Consider the following 17,321-nt stretch of genomic DNA (forward strand, 5'->3'; position numbering starts at 1 on the left):
TTTGAGAATTGGGTGATTTGGTTATTAAACCATTTGAATCAGGTGTGTTGGAGCAGAAAAACCTAAAACTTTCAGGGCAGTGGCCTCTGAGGCTTAGAGTATTTGACATCCCAGCCATAGAATATGATGGACTTGGGCCAAATCCTTCAGGTTGTGATCAGAGATGATGCCTTAAGAGTTATATGTGAGTGACAGAATCCTTAAATCAAAGTGCATGAAGTCATTTGGACAACCTAAAAAAAAAAACAAGTAAAAAAAAAACATTTTGGTGTAAAATGTATTATTTCTCAAATGCAGCAGCTCTGGCAGTGAGTGGGGGTGTAGTTCCACTCTGCGCCGGTGGGGGCGCTGACGGGCCGTTTAAGTCGACCGATCATATGACAGCAGCTCGTGTCCCACTTCCCCAGCTGGAAAAAAAACAACAACAAAAAAACCCATCCTGAACAGGGAGGCAGACACGGACACCACCACAGGGGAGCGTCGAGATGCTGGCACTAATAAATCGGCTTCTGGACTGGTTCAAGTCCCTGTTTTGGAAGGAGGAGATGGAGCTGACGCTGGTCGGCCTGCAGTACTCTGGGAAAACAACATTTGTAAACGTGATCGCCGTAAGTCTTCAGCCCGCTGCTAGCCACCTAGCTAGCCCGTTGCTAACAGCCTTAGCGCTGACAAAGGTGCTGAAAGTCTCCAAATTGGGTGTGGGTTCGCTTAAACTGGCTGTTTTTTCTTTTAAACCACAGGAGGCTATGCAATATATCTGTGTAAAACACCTGCGGTTAAAAACACAATGTAGGTGATTAGTCAACACGTCAGCTCAGCTAACTAGTTGCCACTTGTCAACAACTGTGTCATGGTTGTTCACGGTAACCCCAGAGTAGAATAGTGATTCGTGGTTTTAACACCTTCATCGTATGGGAAATACAAAGCATGCAGTATTTTTTTTTTTTGGTTAGTCACCAGGAAGTTGTGAAAAATGTTGAGCACTGCAAGAACTACAAGAAGTGCAGGCAAACAGGATGGATCAGTCATATGAACGCTTCAAAGTGTGTGTGGTTTAGGGTTTTTTTTCTGTGTGAGTGTGTATGTGTGTGTGAGCAGGTTTGCAGATTCACATTGAAGAGTTTTACTCTTAAAGAAATAAAGATGCTAAAATAAAATGAGACTTTTTTTGTCAGTCAGTGGGGATCTGAGCAGGCTGGTTCTGTCACATTCGGCTATTTTGTTAGCATTTTGCAAACTTCTCCAGCCTTTTTGACTTCTCTTATTTTGATGCCTTCGTGCAGATAGCCAGTAATCCACGGTGACATATTCCCTCTGCAGACTAAGACAGAAACTAGATTAGCTGTTTCTGCACCCTGCTGTGTCACCAAAAAGAAAAAGTAAAGTAAATTCAAGGAAATGACTGAAACAAAGCTGGATGCAAAGTTTGATAAAGGTGCAAAAGCTAACTCCACCTTCCTGTGTGACATTCTTTCTCTTGTTTGAGCTTGCTGTGTTTCTTTTGCAAGTCTTGCAGGGATGTCTCAAGTACCGGTTGCTTCCAGTGGAGCAATTTGCATTGGCTAATCTCAGCTGTGCAGTGCTCGGATTTTTCAGATTAATTTATCTTGAAAAGCTTTCTTCAGTCTTTGTGGTGTTTTTTTTTTTTTTTTTTCCTGCTTTAATTGAGTCATTTCATTCAAGCGACCTTTAGAGTCCGAAATGTTTACAACTCTGTCAGTTTCACTTAACATAATTTTAATTTGATATTTAAACTAGGAGTTACTACTGTCTGTGCAAAAAATGAAGGAAAAAACCAGTGGACGGTCCATCCATCCGTCTTCTGCTACTTATCTGTGGTCGGGTCATGGAGGCAACAGGTCCGGGAGGGATGCTCAGACATCCTTTTCCCCAGACACACTTTCCAGCTCCTCCTGGGGGATCCCAAGGCGTTCCCAGAGCAGAGTGGATACATAATCCCTCCAGCGAGTTCTGGGTCTGCCCCGAGGTCTCGTCCCAGTGGGATGTGCCTGGAAAACCAGGAGGCGTCCTAATCAGATGCCTGGACCTCCTTTTGATGTGAAGGAGCAGCGACTGTACTCCGAGCTCCTCGCCCTCTCTAAGGCTGAGCCCGGCCCCCCTACAAAACAACCCCTAAAATGTTCAATATCAAAGCTATAAAAATAACCTTTCTTGACATCTCATCCACTAAAATCATCTGTAAAGCTGCTTCCTGTCTAAATTTGTGGGAACCAGTTTTGTCAGACGTTGTATTCTGTAAAAAGTGTTTAAAGTTTAAAAAATTGAACACAATCAGCTTTGTAAAATGTTGGAAAATTAAATATAACAAATATATAAATTGTATTGTTTAAGTTACTGATTAAACAAGTCTAATTCATAGATTTGTTGATAGTTAAAAGCTTTTAGTTAAGACAATATAAAATGTAGATATAGCTGTTTTTTTTTCCAACCTATCATTGAAAGAATTGCAGACAGTTAGATGTCATTTGTGAATGTTGTATTTCATGTTTAGGATTAAAGGAGAAGAAAACATTTAGCTGACTTCTCCACAGTTTCTCAGCTCAGATTGGGCTTGTATTGTGAGAGGCAGGCACGTGGCTGAGGTTTGAACTTTTACTCGGCTCCGTCCTTCACGTTTAGGAGATGTGAAAATGGCCCTGCCTGCTCGTGACGCAGTGGTTCGACTTCATGAATGGCTCCTTCCTGCGCACTTCCTCCTCCCAGTCATGAGACCACTGCACTCATTTCCACTCAGCCGCATCAGATGACTGCAGAAAGTCATGTGCTGCAAGATATACGCGCGTGTATATCTTGCAGGGTGCGAGCTCGGGTTGACAGAGACGGACGTGGGAAAAAAAATAACACTTGCTTGTTGTGTTAGACGTAAAAGGGGGGAATGCCACTGATTCAGTCAGCTGAAACTGGTTTTCTTCCCACTTAAGTTGAAATTTACACGTTCTTACAAAAGCCAGACATGTTGACGGAAAGTAGGTTGTAATCTGATTTGCGAGTTTGGTGCACAAATAAGGGATTTCAAAAGGACATTTTTATTGTTGCAAACACTTATCTGTGATTCTTAGCTGGACATATTGATGCCATATATTGCACAACATTGTTGACTTTCAGTGACCCCTGGCAATAACGGTTGTAATCTCTCTCTGCTGCATAATAAAAGTTTTAAATGTTCAGGCCTGTAATTAAAAAAGCAGCTTAACTCTAGTTTTAAGGCCAAAACTTTTTTTTTTTTTGGTAGTTTTGTATCAACTGTGCTTTTAATGAAGAAGTTCCTCAAGTTTAAGACAGATATAGTAAGTTATTAAAATCAGCTGAGCAGCCACTTTATTTATTAAGCTTCTTTGAAACAAAAACCGAGTTCCCATGCAGCTTCGGATGTTTTTCTGATAAATGTAAATGTGACTAAAGGAAAAGTTTTTTTTCTTTTTTTTCTTCCCGTTCATCAAAACCAACCCTAAGTCGATGTACCGTGTGAGATTGTGGTTGCTTGTCACTTAACAAGACGGCACGAGAACTACTAAGACTTTGCGGAGATGCACATTGTTTTCCTTTTGCCGTCTTTTTCTTTTCAGTCGGGGCATTTCAGTGAAGATATGATCCCTACAGTCGGCTTCAACATGAGGAAGGTCACGAAAGGAAACGTCACCATCAAGGTTGGGTTTTAATCTCTCTGCTTTTATTTAAAAAAAAAAAGGGCTTACTTATTTAGTTGCGTTTAAAGCGTCTTGTGCTTTTTGTTTTTGCAGATCTGGGATATAGGAGGGCAGCCGAGGTTCCGGAGCATGTGGGAGCGGTACTGTCGGGGAGTTAACGCAATCGTGTGGGTACCCAAAGCCTTTCAGAGTTGGTGTATTGCTGAGGACGAACTAAAACGGCAGAAAACTGAAACTGGTGTTAACGATGGCGACGGTCCTTTTTTTAGGTACATGGTTGACGCTGCAGACCGAGAAAAGGTGGAGGCATCCAGGAACGAGCTTCATAATTTATTAGAGAAACCTCAGCTGCAAGGCATTCCTGTAAGTGTTCATCTGAAAGCAGTTTTAAAGAGCTGTGTAATTTCTGTAGTAGTCACGGAAACTTTTTTTTTTTTTTTTTTTCTAAATTAATTCCTACGGCTTCAGACTTCGCTCGTAACATTGTGGTTTCGTTTTTTTTTTTTTTTTTGCTTTTTTTCCCCCTTTAGGTTTTGGTACTGGGTAACAAAAGGGATCTTCCCAGTGCTTTAGATGAAAAGCAACTCATTGAGAAAATGTAAGTATGAATAACGGCGCTAAAGAAGCTCTGAATTCTGAAACTGATAGATAATTTAGTTTTAATTTCCAAAATAATGGTGTGGGTTTTTTATTTATTTATTTTTGCTCTTCAGGGTTTTCTGGTATTTAAAGGATGCCTAAATCAACACAATTTCTTCTTTCATGGTTCAGATGAATTTTCAGCTCTTACAATTTGCTGTTCATTAGCGCCCTCTGCTGGGTCAACTTAGAAATCTGTATCTGAATGCATGCTTCTCATATTCTTTTGTTTCTCTTTATAGGAATCTAGCAGCTATTCAAGACAGAGAGATATGCTGCTACTCCATTTCCTGCAAAGAGAAAGACAACATTGGTGCGTTTCTGTAAAATCTTCAGTGTTTTTCTTTTGAGAAGAGGTGGTTTGTGGGAAGCTTTGTGCTTTGTTTGCAGACCTTAAAAATCCCAGGTCCGCCCCACAGGTTACACTGTGTTGTTTCACTTCAAGCGTTCATTCTGTGGAGAGGTTATAAACTGTTATTATCTCCCCTGGTGTAGATATCTTTTTGAATGGCCCCCAGATTAGCAGTTTGTGCGATTGCTACTTTAAAACCTTTAACATCACCATCAGCTTCGCTCTGCTTGTTTATTTACATAGACAAACCACAGCTGCTGCAGCCAGCTGTGGCACTTCTGGTGCAGCCTCAGGCTCTTCCAAGCAGCATAACCTAATATTTCTGTTTGTTTTTTTAAAGAATATGTTTGTATGAACCGCCAAGAAATGCTTTTGAGATTAGAGTTATTTTAAGATGGCAGCAATCCACTTTGGTCTTGGTTTTACTCAACTCAGCCATTAGCTCGTCAATCCGGTCGAAGTTTCTCTTTTTCTCTGAACTGAAATCCTTCAAAGAGCGTGTCTACAACAGATAAGATACTCTGCAAATTGTTCATAGCCCTTCCACAGATCTGTATTTCAGAAGGTCTGAACTATCGCGTTAACTTGTGCAGTGTTTGTAGACGGTTTGTGTCTAAAACGAAGAGCGCTCGCTTTCACCCGTGTTTGAACTGCCGAAATGACTAATCGGAGCAAACTGGGTGTTTTAAAAGTCAGAAGCTAAAACATATGCTTCAGACAGAGGTTTAAAGGGTGCCGCTGCTGCAATGGAAACCATGATGGAAAAAAATGATGTGCTTTGTAAACATCAAATCTTATTCTGGCGTTCAGTAAAACTAAAGAAGCAAACTTGTAAATCAGCCTAATATGAACTATTTAAGTAAATCTAAGCAGAATGTTGATTGAAAAGGAATAATGGTATTGTAGGAGGGTTTGTGTAGCCAAGTTTGTACAAATAACCTCATAATAGTTGTTGGACAACTGATTTTAAGAATGTCTAAATGATATTCTCCCTCACTGACCCGGAGTGTTTCTGTGATTTCAGACATCACACTTCAGTGGCTCATCCAGCACTCAAAATCTCGCAGGAGCTGAACGAAGGAGATGTTCCCCCAGCCGTGTTCGCCATATTACTGTCATGTCAGGCCCTCGTCACTCTGCAGTGCTGTACAGTTGTATTCCTACTTCACACGCTGCACTGTTCTGCTTCTTTCACGCAATTTTTTTTGTTTTGTTTGTTTCCTTTTGTGATTTTGTTTTATTTTATTTTATTTTACAAGCTCAGATAATGCACTACTTAAACCCACCAGATGTAAGGAACGAAATTGGCATTGCACATCTCGTGAAGCTGTACTTTGACCGGGTTTACCTTTCGCCCTGCAGGCATTACCCACACGGGTTCGTAACATATGATTACATGAAGAAGGTGTTCATTTTGTCAAACTGGCCACTAAATAAGAAACGTTGCTCATACAGTCGGGAATGACGGCAGTAGGCGGCTTATTTGGACTTGCTAACTTTCCTTCACCTGTCGAGCTCTTTCCTGTGATTGTTTCCGACGACGGTCGCCCCTTTGCTTGATCGGGACATGAGTTTTTTTTTTTTTTTTTTTTTCCTTTTAGAAAATTGTGCATTTATGTCAATTGAAGCAGGTCTGTACAAATATCAAGCTTGTATGGTTTTTACCAATGTGGGATGTGTGTGTATGAATATATGATTCTATTTAAAGTCTGAATGTACAAAACGTAAAGCTGCACAGGCTCGTGTGGTTCATGTTGGCCTCTGTGAAATAGCTTCAGTGGAGTAACGTCGGCGCCGCGTCGAGGCCGAGAGAGTGGCAGAACTCAAAGTGCCTTTTGCAGCGTCTCTCAACCTCTGGAGCAAAGCAGCGTGGAAGGTGTGCCTACCTGGGTAGAGTTTAAAAACAGCACCTCTTCAGTATATTAAAGAATAAAAAGGCATGCTTTTTAATTTAGACATGGCTGTGTTGTTTATAGCACTCTCATTAGAGGCATTCTTTATAGTTTAATTATAAACAGCTTTGTTCCACCACAATATGAAGGGTACTACTTTACAATAACACTGATTATAAAGGATTAACAAAGAAAAGTTCAGAAACTGGTTATTAATAAAGCTATAGACACTTTAAAAACTAATCATAGGCAATTGTAGGTGGATAAAAAGGGCAAAAGCGATTTGTTTTTTGCCAAATAGACAACATACATTTGTCTGTACTCTGCCTTATTCATCAAAAATACTTTTTTAGACATTTAACCAAAATACCTTTATGAGTAGATCTAGTCAGACGGTAGAAACTAAGTAAGATGAGCAAAAATAATAAATTAGATCTACCAGAATGAATAAGAAGTACAGTGTTTGATCCTGTCCACATCCTGTAAAGATGTTAGCCATTAATGAAAAGTTTCACAATATTTTAGGTATTTATTAATTTCTAAAGTGTTTTATAGCTTTATTTATAAGATAATTGTAACCCAAGGATCTTTCTAATGTAAAGTGGTAGTATAAAAAGTCTCGTACACCTGCTTGGGTATATTTAAATTCCTCTGCTGGGGCTGAAGTTTGATCAGTGGTGCAGCAAAAATGTAAAGATAAGCGAGACGGAAACTGGCTTTGCACAGCCAGGGAGCCTTGGAAAAACAGATTAAAAAAAGAGAGCAGTGACCAGCTCTGTATTTAACCTTTAATAGTTTATTTATTTTCAGTTAGGATTATGTTGCAGCAGATTTAGGATTTAAACAAGGCAGCACCACAGGGCTGTGTGCACAAATAAGTACACTCGGGGGTGGTCAAACATCTGGTAGTGGATTGTAGACTTATTTTTGTAGAGATATTTGCTACAGTTTTTGCCATACTTGCTCAAGAGTCATCCCAGGAGCATTTAGGACAGTTCAGGTGTCTGTTCATAGTGCAAAGGGACCAGTAATGCACTCATTCCTCAACTTTAAAACCCATAGACCCATGACTGGCACCATGGTCAGCGGAAATGGTAGATCGCTGAATATTCTACCTTTAGTTAAAGCTATTTAGGACATGCATTTAAAAAATCTGGTATAACTTCATTTTAAACACATTTCAGAGCTCCACTGAAGACCTCGACATGGTGCAAATTTGATTTAGAGAAGTTATTTTTGGCTCTGCAGAGTTAAATGTTGACTGGACTGTTTCAATTTTCCTCACACTTGAGTTTAAACAAAACATTCTAACGGTATGTCCCTTCGGATGCAAAGATAACCAAATTTTGTTTCGGGTTTGAGGGTTTCACGCTTGTGGCCGTTTTCTATTGGCGCTTAAGTCTGGAGTGCCACGAAACTAATAGATAAGACTGACAGCTCCCTTCGGCCAATCAGCGCACGGCCCGGCTTACAGGTAACCAATCGCATCTCAGCATCTGGGAGGGGTTGGTTTGTTGACAGGAAGTGAGTGCGGCGGAATCACTACCCCTCTGTGCCTGTACGGTTCAAGCCCGACAATCAGCGGGCTTCGCGTTTTGGAGACGCCTCGGAGGTAAATGCGGACTCGAATTATGCGTTTTAAGATCGACTCGAGGCAAAGATGCAATGGAGGTCGATAGTAGTTGGCCTGGTGGTACTGAGACTCTCTGTCAGCTGGGTGCTGTGGCTAGCCTTCGGGCTGGGACCTAACGTCATCTGGGGCTTTAACTTCCCCCTCAGTTTCAATTTGCACAAATTGGACTTGCTGTTCAGGGAGGAGAAGGGAGCCGAGCCGAGAGGGAACGCGTGGTCCCAACGAATACCGGGGCACAGATATGAAGAGGCGGCGGCCACCACCTGCGCGAAGGTCGGACAGGAGCCACCCCAGAGGTCCTACCTGAGCCTCTTCGACCGGAACCGGGACGAGTACGTCCGGAGGTACGGCTCCTTCCCGGACACACTGAAGGCCAAAATGAAAGACATGGCCAAAGACATGTTCTACTTCGGATACGAGAATTATATGAAATATGCCTTTCCCGAGGACGAGCTGAATCCCATTGACTGTGAGGGGAGAGGTCCAGACGTCCTGAACCCGTGAGTCAACCCGAACATGCTGCTCCTGATCCTGTCAAATCTATTCATTTTAGTCTCTCAGACTCACATTTGCATTCACTTCTCAGTCAAAGTAGCATCTAGTGCTTTACAGCTGTGTCTGGTGTTCACTGTTACTCAGCACCGAAGAGGTCAGAGGTCACACAGATATACAGGTGGAGTTTTTTATTTCCATTGAGGGACTGTTTGATTTCTAATCAGTCATTCAAAATCAGGGCAGCGAAAGAAAAGACTAATCAAAGGACGGTCTGTGAAAGTACAGTTTCACCAACACTGGTATAGTTGCTGTCTTGTGTTGCGACAAAAAACAATCAAGAATCAAGAGAAAGATCGATCTTTGTCTTTGAAAAAGAATTTTATTTGGAAGGCAAAAGAGCGTTCGGAGACCCCACTGACTGAACTCAGTCAGGAGAAGAGCCCCTGAAGAAAAACAACATACACTTTTATAGGGAGGCTTCATTACATCGTTTTCAGCCACACTTTTACATAGTTACTGAGCATCCTCGTTTCTCACGAAGAAGATCTGATAATAAGGGAGTGAGAACAAATCAGCCAAGTCCAGGTGCAGACAGGAGTAAGGGAGGACCAGAGTCTTCCTCAGTTCCCACAAACATTGATACAAAACATAACAGTTAGAAGAATAAGAACTTCATTAAGTCTTCACTTGTGCAGGCAAGAATCATAATTATTGTTATACATTTTACTATTAAAAAGAACAACATTCAAATTTTCCATTACACTTGCATTAGAAGTTTTGTTTTCAAACAGACAGCAATCACACACATTTGGCTTAGAGAGAGAGAGAGAGACAGAGAGACAAAGAAAAGTGACTTTTGCTTCCCTTTCGAGTGTTTGAAGAAGTTGGCAGGTTCGAAAATGATCACTCACACTTTAAGGTAAAACGCCAAATCCCGGAAAAATAAATGGTCCTCTCCGAAGAAACAGAACGCAGTGAGCTGCTCCCAGAAGAGCCGACAATTTGTAAAACTGTGTCTAAATCCATAGAAAGGGACGTGAACGATGCAGTCTTTGTGTAAAGTAAAATGAATATAAAGGAGGCAAAGGAATTCCAGTCAAAAATCTGCAAGAAAACCAAAAGTGTCTTTCACATAATTCATTGCAGACGCCAGGGCTGCGCAGTATATTCACAATTTATTGTTATCACATTATCAGTGAGCACAATATCACTACTGCAACAAATCAAAGGCTATACCATGCATTCATGTTCTGCATGCTAATAATATATTTAGTTAATCCAATGGACTCTCACTGGCCTCGATGCCCACACCTGGTTTAGATGACAGCAGAGAAAGTGAAGAGCGAGGAAAATGTGGGTTTATTGCAATTAATAGTGTTACTGCACTACTAAACAGTAATATTGCAGGTTTTCTAACGTTGTGCAGCCCTAACAGACACTGTATTTATTTAACGCTCATAAAGAGCAAGATATATGACGTACACGCACCCTTTCAATAAAATAAAAATCTAATTTTACATGTCAAACAAAAGCATTTCTGTTCGCTCAAAAAAGTCAGATCAGCAAGTTTACTCGGATCCTAAAGCAGTTAGGGTAAATATTAACTTTTGGGATGGTGGACGCATAGAGCACTGTGGGTTTTGAGTACTTTAAACTCTTCCCTATTGTAGTAGAGTAGGTTATTTTAAAGTCCCATCCCTGCTCACATTGACCTAACCAAACTGTTTTGTCGACCAAGAACGTCTGCGGGAGTTCGGGGGGCCTAAAGGAATGCAAGACAAATCTTAGTTTGTGGGCTTGAATGTAAAAAATATTTATAACTTGTCATTAGCAGAGGCAGAGTGTTAGCCGTTAGCATTCCTTTCAGTCCAAAAACTAAAATGGCAAAAAAAACTTACAATGGATTTTATATTCAACTAAAATAAAACTCGCCTTCCAATCACATGAGACAAACACCTATAAACATCCATCTGCAAAAGTACTGTTTGGTAATTATTCCATTTTTTTTTCTAACAGAATTGAAAACCATAGTTGATTAGACAAATAAAAGAAACTGTGTTCTATAAATGACAATTAGCGGTTGTGTTTCAGCCTATGTGGATAAAAACCATGTATCAGAAGCACATAACGTCTCTTTGTTCTGAGATCCTCTTTTCTTTATCTAAATACACTTTCACAGTTCCTGAATGTGTACCAAACCAGAAAATCAAGATAAAAATGGCTGCTAATCTCTGCTGGCCTTAAACCTCAAGACTGTGCACAGTCATTTAGACTTTCTGATGTTGTTGTTACTGGATTTGAAATCTGGTTTCCGTTTAGTGAACTATTAATCATGTTTGCTACCCATGCATGACACAGCAGCGTCAGCTTTGCTCTTTTCTTTTTTCTTTCTCCAGGTCAAACATCAACATAAACGATGTCTTGGGGAACTACTCCCTCACCCTCATCGACACCTTGGACACGCTGCTTGTAAGTTTATCTCCACTCGGTTTCTTTATCGTTTTCTTCTCTTGGGACGCTCCCGCACGTCTGTCACAGCTTCTGAAAATACAAAACTAGACTCTTCTTATGGTGTTTGTAAGCCTGTGACATTAGCATTTTAAAAAGCCAAAAACCTTTTACACGTAGATGCTTCTTTTTTTTTATTATTATTATAAACCATGTCAGGGACCTACACTACATTTTGCGTAATGGTGGTTTCCACTTCCTCTGCTGCAAGCGGTGGATTTTCCTGCATCGAAACGTTACTCTCCTCTAGGTCAGGTGTTTAAAGTATGCTACCATGTCAACCACAGAACTGATATTTCAGGGCGTTTCTTTTCCCCTGCTCTCAGCTGCATTTGCAATCCTGAACAAAACCATCGAGGCAGAAGAAGAGGAGCTCGGTTCGCTGTGGTTAAACAGGATGTTTTGTTTCTCCAGGTGCTAGGCAATGTGACCGAATTCCAGAGAGCCGTCAAACTGGTTATAGACACCGTGTCTTTTGACAAGGACTCGACGGTGCAAGTTTTCGAGGCAAACATCAGGTATATTACTTATGTGTTTTGGTCAATCTGTTCATTTTTTACTCCGTCCGTTTTAAAACAATTTTCTGTATTTCTTTTTTTATCTGTCTTTGAAGGATCTTGGGAAGCCTTATCTCGGCACACATTCTGCTGACTGACCCAAAGCATCCCTTCGGTGATGTTGGGTTTAAAGATTATGATAATGAGCTGCTACACTTGGCTCACGACTTGGCCGTCCGCTTGCTGCCAGCCTTTGAGAACACCAGCACGGGCATTCCTTACCCCAGGGTGAGTGAGAGGATGAGGCTGTGATCTATTACTATGGCTGTCTCACGAGTACATTTCTACGTAAAGATCGCAGCTGAGCCGAATCCTTCACGTGTATGTTTTGCGTAGGTGAACTTGAAGACCGGAGTTCCTCAGGACAGCGTAAATGAGACTTGCACAGCAGGAGCTGGGTCCCTGCTGGTGGAGTTCGGGATTCTGAGCCGCCTGATCGGAGATTCAACCTTTGAATGGGTGGCGAGACGGGCGGTGAGAGCTCTGTGGAATCTGAGGAGCAACGAAACTGGTCTGTTGGGTAAGTCGAGCTTGCATTTTCTGTGAACGACAGCTCCTCCTTGATTTACTTTAGCCTTTCTGCATTCTTCATTTCTTTTCTCTTTTTTAGCTCTTCCGGATATACCAGTTATTACAAACACCTTTCTGTGGTTTTTCCTCTTTAGGTAATGTCATTAATATCCAAACAGGCCAGTGGGTTGGTAAGCAGAGTGGTCTTGGAGCCGGAATGGACTCCTTCTATGAGTATTTGCTGAAATCATACATCCTTTTTGGTGAAAATGAGGACTACTGCATGTTTCAAACTGCTTACGAGAGCATACAGAACCACATGAGAAGAGGGTGAGTCCCAAGCTGAAGGAAGTGAAACGCTTTGTTCATTTAGTAACCAATTCTGTTTGCAACAGAGGGATGTGTGTTTGACATTAAAAGACAACTTTTTCTGTAAACATATTCATTTGGGAGAGACATAAAGTCGGTATGCATGTTGTGAAATCCTTTCGCTTCCTGTTTTCTGCAGGCGAGAGTCTTGCAATGAAGGAGAGGGTGACCCGCCTCTTTATGTTAATGTGAACATGTTTAGTGGTGAGATAATGAACACTTGGATTGACTCCCTTCAGGCCTTCTTTCCTGGGCTGCAGGTTAGCTTGTGGTCTTGCTTTTATGAGATATCTTGTTTAAAAAAACCCATCTTATTTCCAGTTAAAATAAGAACATGCTTCTAACCCATAGGTGCTGAATGGGGATGTAGATGATGCCATTTGCCTTCATGCCTTCTACTATGCCATCTGGAAGCGCTTCGGAGCGCTGCCGGAAAGATACAACTGGCAGCTTCAGGCTCCTGATGTGCTTTTCTACCCTTTAAGACCAGAGCTGGTGGAGTCAACATACCTGCTCTATCAGGTAAGATTGCTAATCTGTGTTTACACAACTTCACTAGTGCTGTTTGTTGTTCATTGTTGTCTCTGAGACAGGAGGGTTTTTTTATTTCTCTCTTCACAGGCGACCAAAAATCCTTTCTATTTACATGTTGGGATGGATATTCTTCAAAGCCTTGAGACAAATGCCAAAGTCAGGTGTGGACTGTACCATTGTGTTTGATGTCAAACAAGTATTTTTTTAAAAAACTTTTCTGTAGAATTATTGAACATGTGTCAACTTTGGGTTGAAGTGAGCTGCATTGTTTTGTAGATGCGGGTACGCCACTCTCCACCACGTTGTGGACAAATCCAAAGAGGATCGCATGGAGAGCTTCTTCCTCAGTGAGACTTGTAAATACCTTTACCTGGTGAGTTACAGCCTGAGCACACGAGAGAACATTATGAACCTTTGAGGTTTTAGACATGTACGAAATATTTTCTTTTTGTCCATCCTCAGGGCGTGCCACGTTGCCCTGCACGTGGCTCTGACCCAACAAATCTGGTTAAAAACAAATGAATTACTCAACAGATTTTTATAGTTTTTCAGAACTCTGACAATTACCAATTAGTGTAAAACAGGTGTGTTAAAACAGATAATTGTCTAACGAATACAGGGTAGTCAGCTTTGCCTAGAGTTGGGAAAATACTGCTCTAGTTTTAGGACTACAATTTAGGATTTACTGCCATCTAGTGGTGGTTTTGCAGGGGTGCAACAAGTGGGTATCACTGTGATCATAAAATTATTATGAAGTATATAAATAATATCCTTGCTTTGAGCTAGTTTTGATTTGTTTTGATGTTGTATTATGATGACAAACAGTTATTGTAAGCTAATAATAACATTATAATTTGAATTTTATACATTGATTAAAAAAAGTTATAAAATCTCTTAAAATATTATTATTTACCATCTAACGGTCAGGGTAAAATTCAAGACCATAGTTGGTTTATTTCTGTCTGAATAGTATTTAATTTTTTTTTGTGTTTGTATTGCAGCTGTTTGATGAGGACAACCCGCTTCATAAATCTGACAACAAGTACATCTTCACAACCGAAGGTCATATAGTGCCTATAGAGAAGCGCTTCAGGGAGAAACAGTGGGATGATTTGTTTCCATGTGAAGAGGGAGCGTTGGCAGAAACGGAGCCGAACAACCAGCAACCTCCGAGCAACATCAGCCACGTAAGGCCGTCGTCCAAATCCCTGCTCTCACCATGCCAGTGTCAGTGACCTGAAACGATAACGGTATAAAAATCTCTGTCCCAATTTATCCTCCATTTGTGTCTGCAGTGTAACAGGATTCCAGAGGAGCAACGGTACGCCCTGCCGTTGAAGAGCGTCTACATGAGACAGATCGATCACATGGTGGGACTTTTTTGAGTAAGAGTGGACGAACTTTGGTTTCAAAAAAAGAAAACCTTCAGCTCAGTGATCTCACAGGAGACCTCTGCTGATCCTGTCTCTTCAGCTGCTCTGGATCCCGACAGGAAACGAACACTAACGTAGTCCTGCAAAATAATTTTTACGACTTAGTATATTCAATTAAAAGTTTGGGTAGGTGAGCGTTGATGTCAACAAAGATGGCAACTCTTCTGTTTGGGGGAAAAATGAGGAGTCGTTCATCATTTAACTTGTATCTGGTGACAAATTGAGACTAAGTGATTTTTAGATTAACTAATACTGTATGTCTGGTGAAGTTTGAATGGGCAAATGTGTGTGTGTGTGTGTGTTTGAAATTACAGCTGAGCTGTGAATCTTGATGATAATATTGACTTTATGGGATCAGTGCCATCTAGGCTCATAAGTATACAATGCATCTAAAAAAGTTCACCTTTAAAGGAAAACACTTTCTAAACACAACAATCAGTGCCTCTTTGCAGTTGATTCATTTAACTCGATCAGTGCTTTTAATTAAAGGGCTGCAAATAAACAGGTGACAACAGCTCAAGACTTATGCATATAAAGTAAAACTTTGCTCTGTATGAGTTTTTATTGTGCCTGTACGAACCTTGCCCATCTTTCTCCATTTAAGGCTTTTTTTTTTACTCTAACTCACTCATTTAAACAGCTTTAAGAATATTGCAAGAATTTGATTTTAACACATTTCTTAATTAAAAATAAAAATTAAAAAGTTGGGCTTTTTTCCATCCAGAGAGAAACAGGGTTAAACTGCATGCTGCATGATAGCCGTTCACACGTATCTCAGTGATAAAACACACAATTCATCCAAACAAAAAGTGTTGAATTCTCAAGCCTCTGTTGTGACTAAATGTCTTATAAAGGGCAAACGGACGTGCCATGACCACCCTGAGAGTGAAGTTCAGGTTGCCTCTTTAAGTGCCTTGGATTAGTCTCGGTTTGTTTAGATACTGTACCGTGCGTAACGTTTGAATAACATTACTGGATATGATGTAGGCGACTTTTGATGTTACAAAGCAATTTCATTCCATGTTTCTGTGCATTTCTGCAACAATGACACAAGCCTCCTCTTGTTGGACATCACAAACGAAGCCATATTTGTTTTAATGCAACTTATTTTTTGACAGGTGGTAATTGTTTCATTGTTTTTGATTTGTTCCTGTTTGGAGGACATTGAAGTTGTCACTTGCTGTTTCTTTTACGTGCACATCATACCTAACATTTGTCATGTAGTGAGAACTCAGGGTTGAATCAAATACAAACAAAAAAAAATCAATGAATGCTTTTATAAGAAATAAACTTTTTTGTAATGTTGTCTACTACAGTATGTTTCAGAATAGCCTTCAGCATTTATGTTGCCAATGTTTATCTTCTTCAAGTCAAAGAATAACAGGGCTGAGGTACACTTGTCCAAATAATATGCATTATTTCCAGTTCATGCAGTTCGGAAAAAGGTTTAGTTGAAATATTCGGGTCCAGGAAGATGCACGTCTCTTTTGTAAATTGCATGGGCTGCTTTATTGGATCATGTCACAATTTATACAGCCGCTTTCTCTGTGGAAGATGGTGGTTTATTTTTTTAAGTATTTTTTTTAACTAATTAAGGCCACATCAGTGACTTCTGACAGAGATAATCTCATTCGTTTTGATTTTTGAAAATCCACAGGCAAAATTAGGTGCTGTGCAACTTTTTTTGGCTGCTTAAGAAAGCATGTACGTGATGTCTTAATAAATTAACGAAGAATTGATTTGCTTGCAATAGAACTGATTAAACAAGTCAGAATTTAAAGCTACTGCATGCTGGTTATGCTAAGTTAGCTTAGCACAAAACATTAAGAAGGTTCTCAAAAAGATTAACATGCACACAGTTTACCAGCAAACGGGTTGTATTTTATTTCACTTATACAAAATTTTCAAATGTCTTATGGTGAGTTGACAGATAGAACAAGGCTGTATGATAATTTGTGAACTTCTAAGTTGTCAGCTTTTTGTCCACTTTTTGTGCAGAGCTAAGTTTATCACCTATCATTTGGACACGGGACTTGATACCGTTCTGTTCCTGTAGCTCGGGGAAAAAAACAAACTATGAAGTCATATTTGTCTGCACTCAAGAGAAAACGATTACATAACAATATAGGCTCAGAATATGTAATAGTATTTAATTTCAAGTAAAATAAGCATATAATTAATCTGTGAATCTTAATTAGCTTGGCTTGGACCTGAAGTGAAAACTGTTAGACATATCTAATTCTGGCAGTTTCTATGCACAAAACTACAAAATCCTTTCTATTATCAAAACAAGGATTTTATGCGAGCACATGGATTTGTATTTTTTTTTCTTACAGTTTATGTTACAAAACTGACTGATTGAAACAAAAGATTTGCTTTATGTTTTTCTTTTAAGGTCCTGGATTCGAAACTCGTCTTCCTAAAGTTGTAAACTTTAAACGGTATAAAAAAAATGTTTTCATTTTGCGTTTTAAAGCCATTTCTATTTGCTGCCATACATTGTTTTGAGTGAATGCATGTGTAGTTTTTACCGGCAAAAGAGTTAATTTGTTTTACTGCGAGACACAAAAAGTAAGGGAAATTTTAAAATTCGTTTCCAATCAGTTTTGCAAAAGTTGAGTTCAGTTCTAAAGAATTGTTTTGATGCTTTCAAGAAATTTGAAACACTGTGGGAGTTCAATAAATGATTATGGACGAAACGCTGCTGTTGCTTTTAATTCAGTCAAAAATG

The 17,321-nt window shown here is 40.0% G+C and overlaps 2 protein-coding genes across 2 annotated transcripts; both read left to right on the forward strand.

Moving 5' to 3' along the window:
* Positions 1–361: 361 nt before the first annotated feature.
* Positions 362–6,617, forward strand: arl8ba (ADP-ribosylation factor-like 8Ba). Its single transcript, XM_017408076.3, has 7 exons — positions 362–608; positions 3,588–3,668; positions 3,762–3,835; positions 3,938–4,031; positions 4,199–4,266; positions 4,550–4,620; positions 5,684–6,617. The coding sequence occupies exons 1-7, from the start codon at positions 486–488 to the stop codon at positions 5,731–5,733; spliced, it is 561 nt and encodes a 186-aa protein (XP_017263565.1). The 5' UTR covers positions 362–485; the 3' UTR covers positions 5,734–6,617.
* Positions 6,618–8,062: 1,445 nt separating this feature from the next.
* On the forward strand, positions 8,063–17,293 carry edem1 (ER degradation enhancer, mannosidase alpha-like 1). The gene is made up of 12 exons (XM_017408330.3): positions 8,063–8,684; positions 11,076–11,148; positions 11,602–11,705; positions 11,801–11,972; positions 12,081–12,264; positions 12,410–12,584; positions 12,763–12,883; positions 12,975–13,145; positions 13,245–13,318; positions 13,434–13,530; positions 14,159–14,344; positions 14,453–17,293. Exons 1-12 carry the CDS (start codon positions 8,212–8,214, stop codon positions 14,540–14,542), a joined length of 1,920 nt encoding a protein of 639 aa, XP_017263819.1. The 5' UTR covers positions 8,063–8,211; the 3' UTR covers positions 14,543–17,293.
* The last annotated feature ends 28 nt before the right edge of the window (positions 17,294–17,321 follow it).

This window comes from Kryptolebias marmoratus, linkage group LG4 (genome assembly GCF_001649575.2).
Source record: "Kryptolebias marmoratus isolate JLee-2015 linkage group LG4, ASM164957v2, whole genome shotgun sequence".
Taxonomy (NCBI): domain Eukaryota; kingdom Metazoa; phylum Chordata; class Actinopteri; order Cyprinodontiformes; family Rivulidae; genus Kryptolebias; species Kryptolebias marmoratus.

Excerpts from the sequence above, each read along its gene's own strand:
- arl8ba (XM_017408076.3), top strand. The coding sequence starts at position 486 with ATGCTGGCACTAATAAATCGGCTTCTGGACTGGTTCAAGTCCCTGTTT. Across the intron at positions 3,669-3,761 it reads AAGGAAACGTCACCATCAAG|ATCTGGGATATAGGAGGGCA; the intron begins GTTGGGTTTTAA and ends TTGTTTTTGCAG. Across the intron at positions 3,836-3,937 it reads CGGGGAGTTAACGCAATCGT|GTACATGGTTGACGCTGCAG; the intron begins GTGGGTACCCAA and ends TCCTTTTTTTAG.
- edem1 (XM_017408330.3), top strand. The coding sequence starts at position 8,212 with ATGCAATGGAGGTCGATAGTAGTTGGCCTGGTGGTACTGAGACTCTCT. Across the intron at positions 12,884-12,974 it reads CCTTCTTTCCTGGGCTGCAG|GTGCTGAATGGGGATGTAGA; the intron begins GTTAGCTTGTGG and ends TCTAACCCATAG. Across the intron at positions 13,146-13,244 it reads CAACATACCTGCTCTATCAG|GCGACCAAAAATCCTTTCTA; the intron begins GTAAGATTGCTA and ends CTCTCTTCACAG.